The sequence below is a fragment of the Echinops telfairi genome, unplaced genomic scaffold, assembly GCF_000313985.2.
Source record: "Echinops telfairi isolate 266 unplaced genomic scaffold, ASM31398v2 ScPeMD7_7457;HRSCAF=8495, whole genome shotgun sequence".
NCBI lineage: Eukaryota > Metazoa > Chordata > Mammalia > Afrosoricida > Tenrecidae > Echinops > Echinops telfairi.
Genome location: NW_022111357.1, coordinates 14,048,652 through 14,060,485, shown reverse-complemented (window position 1 = coordinate 14,060,485; position 11,834 = coordinate 14,048,652). Strand labels below are relative to the sequence as shown.

General features: G+C 57.2%; 1 protein-coding gene across 2 annotated transcripts in view; it reads right to left on the bottom strand.

Annotated features, from left to right (window-relative positions):
* Positions 1-4,072: 4,072 nt before the first annotated feature.
* The window catches only part of LAPTM5 (lysosomal protein transmembrane 5), a 31,818-nt gene continuing 24,056 nt past the window's right edge, over positions 4,073-11,834 (bottom strand). For both annotated transcript variants that reach the window (XM_004705039.2, XM_045299265.1), the window contains exons 4-8: positions 11,000-11,128; positions 9,283-9,405; positions 8,137-8,232; positions 6,808-6,900; positions 4,073-5,470 (exon numbers count right to left, since the gene is read on the bottom strand). In XM_004705039.2, coding sequence (XP_004705096.1) covers positions 5,381-5,470; positions 6,808-6,900; positions 8,137-8,232; positions 9,283-9,405; positions 11,000-11,128 — 531 coding nt within the window. In that variant the 3' untranslated portion in view covers positions 4,073-5,380. The remainder of the gene's footprint in view (positions 5,471-6,807; positions 6,901-8,136; positions 8,233-9,282; positions 9,406-10,999; positions 11,129-11,834) is intronic.

Below are 11,834 nucleotides of genomic sequence, written 5' to 3'. Positions count from 1 at the left end.
TAAGGCATTCGGTGGCTCCTTCCTCCAAAGTGGGCAGCCAACCCCTTCTGTGTCATCTGCTCTTCGTCTGGGAGCTCTGCGGAAGCCTGTTCACCTTGCGTGACCCAGGTGGGGTTTGCAAGGCCAGCGGCCGGGCTGCTAGCATCACCACCACACATAGCCCTCCCCAGCACAGTGCTCCACGGACTGCCCAAAGAACGCGCAGGTCAGCCTTGGAAAACCTACAGCCAGAGGGCTCCTTAGAAGGAAGAGTGGCGTGACTTGCTTTGGACATGTTGTCAGGAGAGACCAGTCCCTGGCGAAGGACATCAAGCTTGCTGAAGCGGAGGGGCAGCAGAGAAGAGGAAGACCCCTGAGGAGATGGACTGACAGTGGCTGCCACAAGGGGCTCAGGAGGAAGAACAATTGTGGGATGGCGCAGGACCGGGCAGTGTCTCATCCTGTCGCACACAGGGTCGCTGTGGACTGGAACCAGCTAGACAGCACCTGACACCCACAGTGATGTTTCTGTTGATGATGATAGGACGCTTGCATTGGCTAAGGGTCATCGTTGAACATAATTCCTGTAATTGATGGCACTGAGTTAGTTATACGCCTGGAAAAGGCTGAAGTGGCGAATGTGGCGCTACATGTATTTTTACAAACGGATGTAAAACAGTGAGAAGCCAACGTAAGAAGTGAAAAAGGAGAATTCGCTGATTCCCGAGGTGGACTCCCAGGAGGGGCCCGCGAAGAAGGATCAACTCAGAAGCCGGCCTCCCTCCTCGCAGCTCACATCTCCCCTTAACAGGAGCCAGCACTGCGCTGACTCTCAGCCCATGAGACAAGGAGCCTTAATGGGAGAGACCCAGGCCCCCCTTCCCGCTGGCACATGATCAGAGCAGAGGTCTGTGTGTAACAGAACAAAACATTGCTGGGTCTTGAACCATCATCATGGTCTGGGGGTACGTTTGAGCCATTCTGGGGTCCACCCCATTGAGGGTTCCTTCAAGCTCAGTCACCCTCTGCGTCACCAAGCACAATGCCCTCTTCCAGTGACTGGTCTCTCGCTCCTGATGACGTGTCCAAAGAGATTCAGTCAAAAGTGAGCCCTAGTCTCTCCATCCTTACGTGCCAGCAGCAGGCAGGCTGTGTTTCTCCTAAGAAAGAAGGTGCTGGACCATCCATAGTCCATTCAATATTTTTACCAACCTCTGGTGGTTCTCCCCCAGATGGTATGCCTGGGTCCGGAAGGAGGGAGGCAGGGAGGGAAGGGCATGGGGAAGACAGGGAAGCTGCTTCAGGGTCAGCGCGGGAAGGGCTGGGCGCTGAGCACACAGTTGGGGTGCTCGCTCTCCGAGTGACTGTGGACACCCGAGGAGGGTTCCAGGGTGGAGATGCCGACCGAGGAAGGTGAGCAGTGTTCTCCCCCGCTTGCGTTGCCAATTCCCCAGGTGGATTCCCAGGGGGGCCGGCCTGAGACATCGCAGAGCTGCTGTCGTGGCATTGTCCTCTTTGTCCCCAAAGCCCTCAGGTGGGACTGCAGCTCTGCTGGCAGCTACAGTGTGGCAGCACTGCCCTCGAGGTCAAGGGTGGCCAGGTCTGTGCTGTCACCTGGAAATCCTCAGATTCCCCCAGACTCCAGCCTCAGCCAGTGATTTCCCTCCTCCTGCTCCAGTGTCCTCCCGGCCTCCAACTTCCGTCTTCCCTTCTGACCTTCTCCCCACCTCCAATGTCCTCCCCCAAAAACATGGAGCAGAAAAAGCTGTAAGACAAGGGTCCTGTCTGTCCACTGCAGTCACTGGACAGCCGCAAGATGGCCTCCAGGTGGCCTGTGCTGATTCGGATGGCGGGGTCTCTCCGCGGCTCCCTGCATCAGCTCTCCCTGGGTGTCCACTGCTATAGGACGCTCTTGTGTCTAATCAGGGCATCTTCCTCCTGGACTCTCAGGAGAGGCTGGCATGGGAGTGCTGGCCCCGGGACCCCGGCTGGTGGCCACAGCAGACCCACCAGAGGCTCTGGTGCCACCAGGAACCTCACCAAGCTTGGCCCTGGCTTCCCTCCTCACCCAGGAACGGCTCTCCTTAACCCTTAGGTTTATTTCAGTGCAAAACGAGAGCCATCCCAGGATGCCAGGAAGCTCTGGTCTCCCTGAATGACAGGCACTGAGACCCAGTCCCAGGGGGACTTTGAGTTACTGGTGATGTCCACACTCCCGTCCGTCCAGGATGCCTCACACGTAGCCCTAGGCGGTCCGTCCAGCAAGCTGGAAGCCAGAGGTTGGGGCAGGGCAAAGAGGGGTGGCAAGCGTCCTTGATCTGAGGGCTGTGTCGTCCCTCTGCCACCCAGTGTGGCTGTCACAGAAGCACCGCAGTGGGCAGCTTCCATGGACAGAAACCTGTTTTCTCACCATTTGGGAAGCTAGACATGGGCTGGGTGGTCTATGGGGATCTTTCGTGCATCCCAGTCCCAGCCAGAGGGGCAGAACTAGCAACCTCTGAGGCTGCTCGGCTCCAAGGCCCTACAGTTCTACAGCCAAGTCCAGAGGCCTGGATGCCAAAAAGCTTCCTGGTGCCCCCAAGACCTCGCCCGACACCCTCTCCCTCCCCCAGAATCAGGACACATGGAGTGAAACAAGGCTTCAAGAGATCCTAAGAGCAAGTGTAGGGACAGAGGCCAAGCAGAGACTGATTGGGCCTATAGGAGTCAGTCACTGCCCTGGGGAATGACCACACGAGCCTGCTGGCCGGCTGACCCCTCTGACCACCACAGTTAAGCCTCTGTTCATCCCAGGGCTGTTTCCCCGTGCTGTCACGGGCCCCGGCTCACCACCCCAGTCTGATTCTGCCCCCTCCCTTCCTTTCCAAAGACAGCGGTCCGGCCAGCACCCCCTGCCCGGCCCTCCGCAGGCCCCTTTTCCTTGCAGCCAGTTCCTTTCCGACACCCAGCTCCGACAGGCCCCTCCGCGGGTCCCAACCACACAGCCCCAGTCAAAGGACCCCTGTCTCAGGCTCAAACGGGGCATTGACAGGGACCGAGGGGGCTGCCCAGCCCATCTCAGGCGCTTGGCTTGGCTGGTCCAGGCGCTGGACTTCCCCAAACCCAACTATTTCCTGCTCCTGGGCAGCCCCCTCCCAGCCCGCCTGACCACAGGGCACAATCCCCCTATACATGTCAGCCCGCCCCTCGGCTCCAGGCCAGCATGGGGGCATCACAGCTGTGTGTTCAGGGGTTCCTTGGTCCCCCACCTCCCGTAGCCTCTGCTCCAGACCCACTCCTCCGAACAGGCTCTTCTGGGAGCAGACGAGGAGACCCTTGGTTCGATCCCTGACTGCAGTGTGACCTCAAGAAAGTCTCTTGAGGGGCTTCGATTCCCTTTGTGTGTCAGTGGAGGGGATGGGCGATCCCTGTCTATCTCTGTTAAATGCAGGCTTAATCAATGACTTGGGGATGCTCTGAAGAGCCAACAAAGGAAAGGAGTCTGCTGTCCCCAAGAAAGTGCCAGAAGGATGACATTTCTTGGGTCCCTTCCCTTTCCCACCAGGCTTCTTAGGCATCCCTGCCTCTGGTCTCTTCCTGCTTAAGAGACCAAGGGGCTCCACCATGCCCTTGTCCAGAGCCCTCCCAAGGCTCCCCCCATCACAGGGTAGAGTCCAGGCTCCCAGCAGGGTATTCAAGGTTCTGAGATCTCTATGGTGCTGAGACAAAGCTAACCCTAGGCTCTCTGCAGGCTGCACTCTCATGGCTGCATGAGTCTAAAGAGGAATTTATAGATTGGTATCGGACATATGGGTTAATATCAGACTTAAAGACTTGATCTGGGCTGGGCTGGGATGTTTTCTTAATATATGATTACTCTTTGCTGTAAAGTTCTCTCTTACACATATAAGCGCCTCTGGATTTATTTCTCTAGTCAACCCCGACTAACACAGGCACTCACGCCTGATTTGGGAGACACCAGGCTGACGGTGTGGCACATGACTGAAGATCCGCAGGCATGATGCCCACTGCCTGGGCATGGTGTGTCTGTGTGTGCTGGGGGGGCCCGAGGCGGAAGGCCCACAACCATATTTCATGAATCACACCAGCAAGAGAGAAGCTTGTTGCTGCTTTATTGAAACGTCATCCCTGTCCCACACAAAGCAAGTACCCAGGGCGTGTTGGCAGGAATCCCACTGCATGACCCTCCCCCTCTGCACACCTCCAAGGACCAGAGAGCCTGACTCCATGGTCCTGTCCCCGGGGTCAGCTCCGTCAGGCCCATCAGGAAGCAGGCAGAAGCAGGGATACAGGCGCTCAGCCCCTCTTAATCCCACTGCCAAGTACAAGCCCCTGTGGCTGGGTCTGAGGCCACAAGAGGTTGGCCAATCTTGACTGAGCTGAACGATGGGTTTCATCCAACAAACAGATTTGATTGATTTCCGGGCTCAATTTCCAGTTGAACCACTGTGCTATTGGTCAGAACCGACATGCCTGGGCCTGGGTGGGTGGCAGTCCGAGGCCTGGCCAGTGGAGTTGTTCATGATGGAATGGACCTGCTTTCCTGAGCCCACTGCCCACCGAGTGACTCCACAGGCCACCATTTGGTTGTTACTGGTGACAACCGCTTAGCCAAGCAGTTGGTGTCTGAAATGACAGTTTTATGAGGAGACAACTCTCAGTTCCTAGCACAGAGCCATTGTATGGTGGATCCACAGCCGTGGGGATGAATTATCATTTGAAATTGTCCATTATTCAGTGACTCCTAAGCACTGAATTAAGCAGAATAGGGCAGGTTGTTGGACTGGAATGAATGGTTTGGAGGTTCATTCGATTTTTTTTTAACAGCATTTTATCTGTTAGACTGCTTTAAACAGACTGATGGTTGGGTGAGTTGATCACTGTTGAAGCAAGCTATTTGAAGAAATTACTATACCTGTATCCATGTATGTGTCGACACACACATACACGTCCTATACATAAAATATACAGACTAGAGGGACGAGTTACAATTAGGCACCTAAATCATCCTGTGTGAACTGACAACGAATTGCAAAACTGGGCAATGGGTCTTTGACCAAAGTCTGTTCCTGAACGGTCCAGGTGGGTGTTGGCTTGACTGATCTACATACAGGATTTAGAATGCCCCATTGATGGAGCACACATCAGGGCTGCTGGTGGGAACAAGGCCAGTGCTGTTGGACTGAGATTTTTGGCGCCCCAGAGAGTCATTCAGCCAATAGGGTCGACCCAATTGTGAGCAGCTCACAGCCCCCCAGGAGGAGCAGGCCGGCGAGGGGGACACAAGCAGATTGTCCTGAAGTCGGCCGGGTGGTCCACCCAGCCTCGGGGGCCACCAAAGCAAAGAAGCAGATTACGAGGCGGCTCCACCCCTCCCAGCACCGGGGCTGGGGCCTGTCGATCACACCTCCGAGTAGGGGGGCGGTGCTGGACCCCCCTCCGGAGCTTTGAACGGCAGAGACACGGCTTCCTCATAGGATGGCAGGACCACCTGAGAGAGACAGAGTGACAAGGACTAAGGGTGAGCAAGAAAGATCCACCTCCCACCCCGGGGCCAGGGAGCTGAAGCGCCCCCTCCGACAGGTACCCTGATGTCCAGCAGGTACTCGGGACTTGCCACGAATGTCACTATTTGCACATTTGAGTCAAATGCAGTCTGTGTCTCTGTGGGGATAGGCTTGCTGGTGACTATCCCTCCTGAAGTGCCCCCGGGTTTTGATTGCTCCTCTTTACCCTTGGGAAAACACAGGGATTCCAGAGAATGGGTCCTCTCCCTCAATTCCCGAGGGTGGACGTGTGACCTGGCCCTGGCCCTGGCCCATCTCTGTGGCTCTAGTCCTTGCTTTGAAGATGGGCATGCGAGAGAGTGACGCAAAGGAAGCCAACCGCACATGCTCCTGGAACTGTGGCTTCCTACTGGGCTCCTCAGAGGATGGATGTCGGCCGGGTGGCTTTGGCAGCCACTTTGCGGCCATGAGAGAAGGGCTGCATGACTGTGGCGCCCACACAGAGAAACTGGAGCCCAAAGGTGGAGAGAACCCAATCAGGCCCTGGAGTCTGAACTTGACTAGACCCAAGGCCAGACCTATGGTGGATTTTGAACTCCATTAAGTCCCAATTTTGCTTAAGCCAGGGTGAGTGTTTTTGCCAAGGTCACTCAAAGTCTTGACGAATCCAGTCTCCATGTGGCAGATGAGGGAAGTAAGGCGTCAGGTATTAAACCCAAGTGCACCCTTGTCCCATCCCTTAGCCAACCTAATCTTCGAATCCAGCCTCGGTGCCACGTAGGCCTCCCTTCCCTTTCCCAGCTAGCCTGCACTGACTGAAGGACTCTCTGAAACTGATTTGGCCTACTTCCCCCTTTTCAGGAAAACGGAAACCAAAGGTGTCCGTAGCATACCCACTCGATCCAGGACAAGGTGTAGGTGTCTGCTTCGGTAGCCCCCTGGATCATTCCCACTCCTGCCCACTTAGGGAAGCACTGATGAATCGTGGGCATGGCCAGGCACTCTGTGCTCACAGCCCCTGCGCTGCATGCCCAGGGCGACTGGGTCTCTGCACGCTGGCCCCTGCGTGCTCTACACTGGGGGCGGCGGCCTCCTTCTCCCTGCAGCCCCAGGCTGCACCTAGGCTGACCAGGAGTCAGAGGCCGTTGGTACCCAATGAACGGATACCCCCGGAGCCTCTCGGAGCTCCTCGGGTCTCCATGGTCGTTCTGGACCAGCCCTCCTCTTACACGTGGAGAAACGGAGGCCCACGGGATGGGGAGAGACTCTGCCCAGGTCCCTCAGGAAGCAACTGACAGAGCTGGGCCCTGGCCAGGCTCACCTTCGGAAGCACCTTGGAGCTGTTCCTCTCCTCGGCCAAGTTCGTGAGCTTCAAGAGCCTGTAGCACCTCCACACACACTTGAACATGTAGACCTAGAGAAAAGGCCCCGGTCAGGCTGTGCTTTGCCGACCCTCCTCCCCGGCCCCCAGGGCAGGCGCAGGGTGGGGGTGGGTGCAGGGAGCAGGGCACAGTTCACCCCACTTGCTGCTATTCAGGTTTCCTCTCGTGTTTGGGGTGGAGGCTGCCCTGCCATCCCATCTGGGCCTGGCAGGGCCTCCCTGGTCATGGCCAAGGTCCTCTGTTCCTTTGCCATTGAGTCTGTTGCAACTCATGGTCACCCCATGTGCTGCCTAGGAACCGTGCTCCCACGGCCTCCCAGGGTCTTCTGGAAGCAGAATTCCAGGCCTTTCTTTCAGGGCACCTTCGGATGGCCAGGCTGGAAGGAAGGTCACCCGCCAGCAGTGACGTCCCCGAGGGGCTGTGAATGACAGGCTTCTGTCTGCGGGCTGTTCCTCTGTGTCTTCCAGCGGCACCGCCGCAGCGGCCCGTGGTACTTTCCTCATCAGGAAAGAACTCATCTCAAAGCACTTCCTTCTGTTGGCTTCAGGCTCCCTGAGTTCACAGTCCTGGGTTGGCCTCTGGGTCCCACAGAATCCCCCTACTCCCCAGGAAAGATCTCTGGGTATTTAGAGACAGATCACGCACCCCTAGAGCCACCTCACAAGGAGTCCCTGTAACTCCTCATGTCAGCAATGCTTCCCTGTACCTCCACCCGGCAGGCTGAGAAGGCCAGCCCTCCCTGACCGCCCCAGAGGGGCAGAAGACCCGCCCCACCCTCCTTCTCATCACCAAACCTCTCTGAACACAGCCTCAGCTCCCATCTACATGTGGGGGCCTGAAACGCATTAAACATATGACATGGTCAAAGCAAGACTACTGTGCTCATTTTACAGGTGAGACGTGAGGCTCAGGGAGAAGGGACTTTGAGAACCAGCAACACAGTTCCTGAGGCTGAGCTGGGATTCAAACCCAAGTCTGCCCGATTCAAATTTCAGACAACGCATTGTCCTGTGCCTGGGTGAGACTTCTCGGGTCATTCATTAAGTCCCAACACCTGAGCGTGGGAAGCCTTGGGAGACGTGCTCTCTCTAGGCAGGATGTCCCAGGGGGTCCTCAATAGGTGTGGGGTGGGGGGGGGGGGGGGAGGTTGAGGGGGGGCATTAAAAGCAGGAGGGGAGCAGCAGAGGACACACCTCCCTGCCCTCTAACCGCATGGCCTCAGCCACCCCTCTGGGAGCCTAGCCCCGGGGTAAGCTGAGCCCACTCACCTTTAGGACGAGGACCGTGATGAAGGCGATCGAGAAGATGATCATCATTTTGACAAACTGACTATGAGTCAATCCCTCCTGGCTGGGGAGATAATTCTGCAACAGATTCAGGGCAGCGTCAGTTCCTCCAGTCACAGGGACCAGCACACCCGCTACTTGCCCAACTGCCCCCCCCCACCCCGCAGCTCAGTGGGCATATTTCATGCTTTGACTGATAGTCACAGCGGCCTTTGGAAGCAGGGTGCTAGTGCTAGCCCCACTTGACTGGTAAGGAAAACAGGTGACGCGGATAACGTTGATTCTCCATCCAGGTGCTCTTGACTGGGCCCGTGTGTGTCGGTGGCCAGTGGGTCACACCTGTGCACTTGGTTGACCTCAGAACTCAAACCCAGTGCCGCTGGGTCAATTCTGACTCATATGGACTCCGTAGGGCAGAGTGGGGCTGCCCTGGTGTGCTGCCAAGGCTGTGAGGCTCCTGAGACTCGAGGGTGGCAAGGCTTCCTCTCATGTCCTCTGAACATGTCCAGTGAGCTCAGTCCCCTGGGAAGGGCATCATGCTGGGTAGATGGGCAACAAAACAGAGGAGGCCCTGGAGGAGATGGACCATTGACACCGTGGCTGCGGCAGGGACTCAAACAGAACGGTTGTGAGGATGCTGTAGGAGTGGGCAGTGTTTTGTTCCATTGTGCAGAGGATCCCTAGGGGCCAGGGTCAACTCCATGGCCCCTAAGAACAACCAACCTCTACAGAAGCCCAACGCAGAGCAACCCAGCTTCCAAGTCCGTGATCCTCAGTGGCCAGTGAGGCCATGCAGGTGGGCTGTCTCAAACTGCTAGGCATGGGGCTATTTGTGGCACTACGCTTAAAGACCCCTGTGATTTCTGCCGTGCAATTCACCTGCAGGGCCCTAGCCAGAACCCATCTGGACAGCTGCTCCTCACCTGGGCCCAGCTTCCTCCTTCCTCTGAACAGCCCCCTCCCAGCTTCTTCCAAGAAGCTCCCCTTCAGGAAATCACACAAACAAGAATGCTCCTCCCAGGCTGCCCTTGCAGGGAAGCAGGCCTAAAGCACTGGGCCACAGAGCGGTGCAGTCCCTTGCCTCCGGCCACACAGCAGGGAGCCAGAGCAGAGCTGGGCCGGACTCACCATGTGGTTCATGGACTTGAAGTTGAGATAGGTGGGCACTTCCATGTAGGAGCTGCAGAGGGTCATGATGCTCAGGCAGAAGTCCAACAGCTGCAGGGTCATCAGCGGGACCTTGGAAGGGCCCTTGGGAGGACAGAGAGGAAGAGGAAGAAGAAAGGCCAACAATTAGCCCACCAGAGGGCCAGTGAGGAGCCCTGATGGCAAAGTGGTTCCCTGTTGGCTGTGATCCGAAGGTCAAGAAAGGCAGGCTTTCTACTCCTGTCAAACAGTTTGTCTCTGAAACCCACAGGGTAGTTCTACTCTGCCCCATAAGGGCACCGCAAGTCAGTATCGACTGGATGGCAGTGAGTTTGGTGTTTGGGTTGGAGATGGCGGCACACAGTAGGTCCTCAGCTAGAGGGCAAGTTAGCCCCTCACCAGGTCAGCCTCAACTGCACAAAGAGAAACCGAGGTGCAGAGAGAAGGTGTTCACACCCGGGGCTGAGCAAGGTGAGCATGTCAGCCGGCTCGTCTTGCTGACTCAGAGCTCGGTCCCCGTCAGGGGCTGCAGTTTGAAAGGAGGCTTTGACTCTGTAGGAAGGTGCTGGGGGGACGGGGTAGAGGGGTGCTGGGAGAGAGACAGACGCCTGAAGCATCTGCCTAGAAGCAGAATCTTTGGTGTGATGCTCACTCACTGCCAACAAGTCAGTGCTGACGCATAGCAACCCGCTGTGGGTTTCCAAAACCGTCACTGTTTACAGGAGTAGCATGCTGCTGGTGGTTTTGAACCGCCAACCATGCAGATCGCAGGCCAACGAGTAACCACAACCCCACCAGATCTCCATTTGGTGTGAAGGGAAACTGATGTTGCTCACTGCTGATGAATGAGTAAGCTCAGTAAGCATCCCCCTTCCCCCACTGAGTGGGTCCTCTCATGCTGGTTCACCCCAAGCCTGGTGCAGACCTAGGACTAGAACAAGGGTCTCCCACAAAGGGTCCCACCGTCCCACCGAGGACAATAGTCGGGCCTGAACTGTGGACTGGTAGTTTGTAACTCCCTGTGGATGCTCACCACTGCCTGTAATCTCCTTCATGCCCTTCCTTCAACTCGCTTACTGACCAGGGCCAGCCAATAGCCTCGGCCTCTCCAGAGGGCCAGGTCACACTCAGCAGCCATGTGTGGAGCCCTGACTGTGTGCTGTGCCTGCTGTCACTCAGTGCCAGTCTATCTAACGTATCACAACAGCATGAGACATGGTCTGTCTCCCATCAGGGGCTGGAACCACCAAGGTTTCCACTGGCAGCCGGCACTTCACACCGTCGCTGCCAAGGTGAAGTTCTGGGCTATGAAGTGACTGTTGGACCCCATCAGCCTCTCCACGGGGCTGGGGGGAAAGAGGTGGAGCCTACTCCCAGGATCACAGCCTCGGCCATCAGTCCCATGGGACACGCTTCTCCCACAGAGTCGCTGTGCATCAGGATAGCTGGGCAGTGGTGGTATTGACCACGTACTAAACCCTCCGCTGCCTCTTCCTCCTGCCATGCTGGCGGCGAGGAGACGTCAAGAAGAGGTGGTCGCAGGTGTGTTGCACAGGTGCAGAAACTGGGGCTGATTGGGAGAGGCTCTGGGACTTGCTGGAGGTCATGAGCTGGCTGGGACTAAGGACTCCCAGCCTGGATGACGATGACCTGGACCCCTTCCACCTCCCCGGACTCCCCGGCTGGGCTGGGTACTCACGGGCCGGCTCCTGGAGGAGAACCTGAGGTAGGCAGGCAGCTCAATGTAGGAACCCAGCAGGGTGAGCAGACACAGGAGAAAGTCCATGACTTGCAGGGACAGGAAGGGCAGCAGGTACTTCTCCCGGTTCTGAAAGGCAGGCCCCAAAGCTGGCAGCGTGTTCCTTGCACACTGCTTAGAGGGTCTCCCACCCTCGCCCGACGCTCTCTCCCCTTCTCCAAGGCACCTCCTGTCCCTGCTCAGCCCAGGACCCACGCCTACCCCTGCATAGTGACCTGGGTCACACCCTCTCACACTGGTCCTCTACCCCTGAGTGTGAGATGCGTGAATGTGGCAGGAGGCAGGCGTGTATGGGAACCAGCCTCAGCCACAGGGACACGTGCTTTGCGGGCTCAAGAAGCAAGGCCTGACTCAACGCGTTCCCCAGATCCCCATGGGGAGGGCTTGGTGTCCATGTCAGAGATGATAAGGGACCAGAGAGGGCGTCCTAGCCGGGCAAGCAGGAGGAGAGAGATGACCACAGCGGAGTGGGAGTGAACCTTCCCCCGGGTGGCTGCGCACACACCAATCCTTGGGTGCCCAGTGTGGTGAAGGGCTGAAGACAAGTAAACCCATCAAGTCCCCAGGCTGAAGGCACAGCCTCCATCATCACCGGGGACAAGGTCACCATGGAGAAGGTGGTTTTCTGATGTCCCCTGTGACTTGTCTAAATAAGTCCAAGTCCCTCTGGAGCAGCCGACACGGCCAGACTAGCTCTTGGACCCTTGGGATCCTGATCCTGATGCCCGATCCGATGCTCTGGCTGGAACATCTCACACAAGTGCCCGGGAGACGC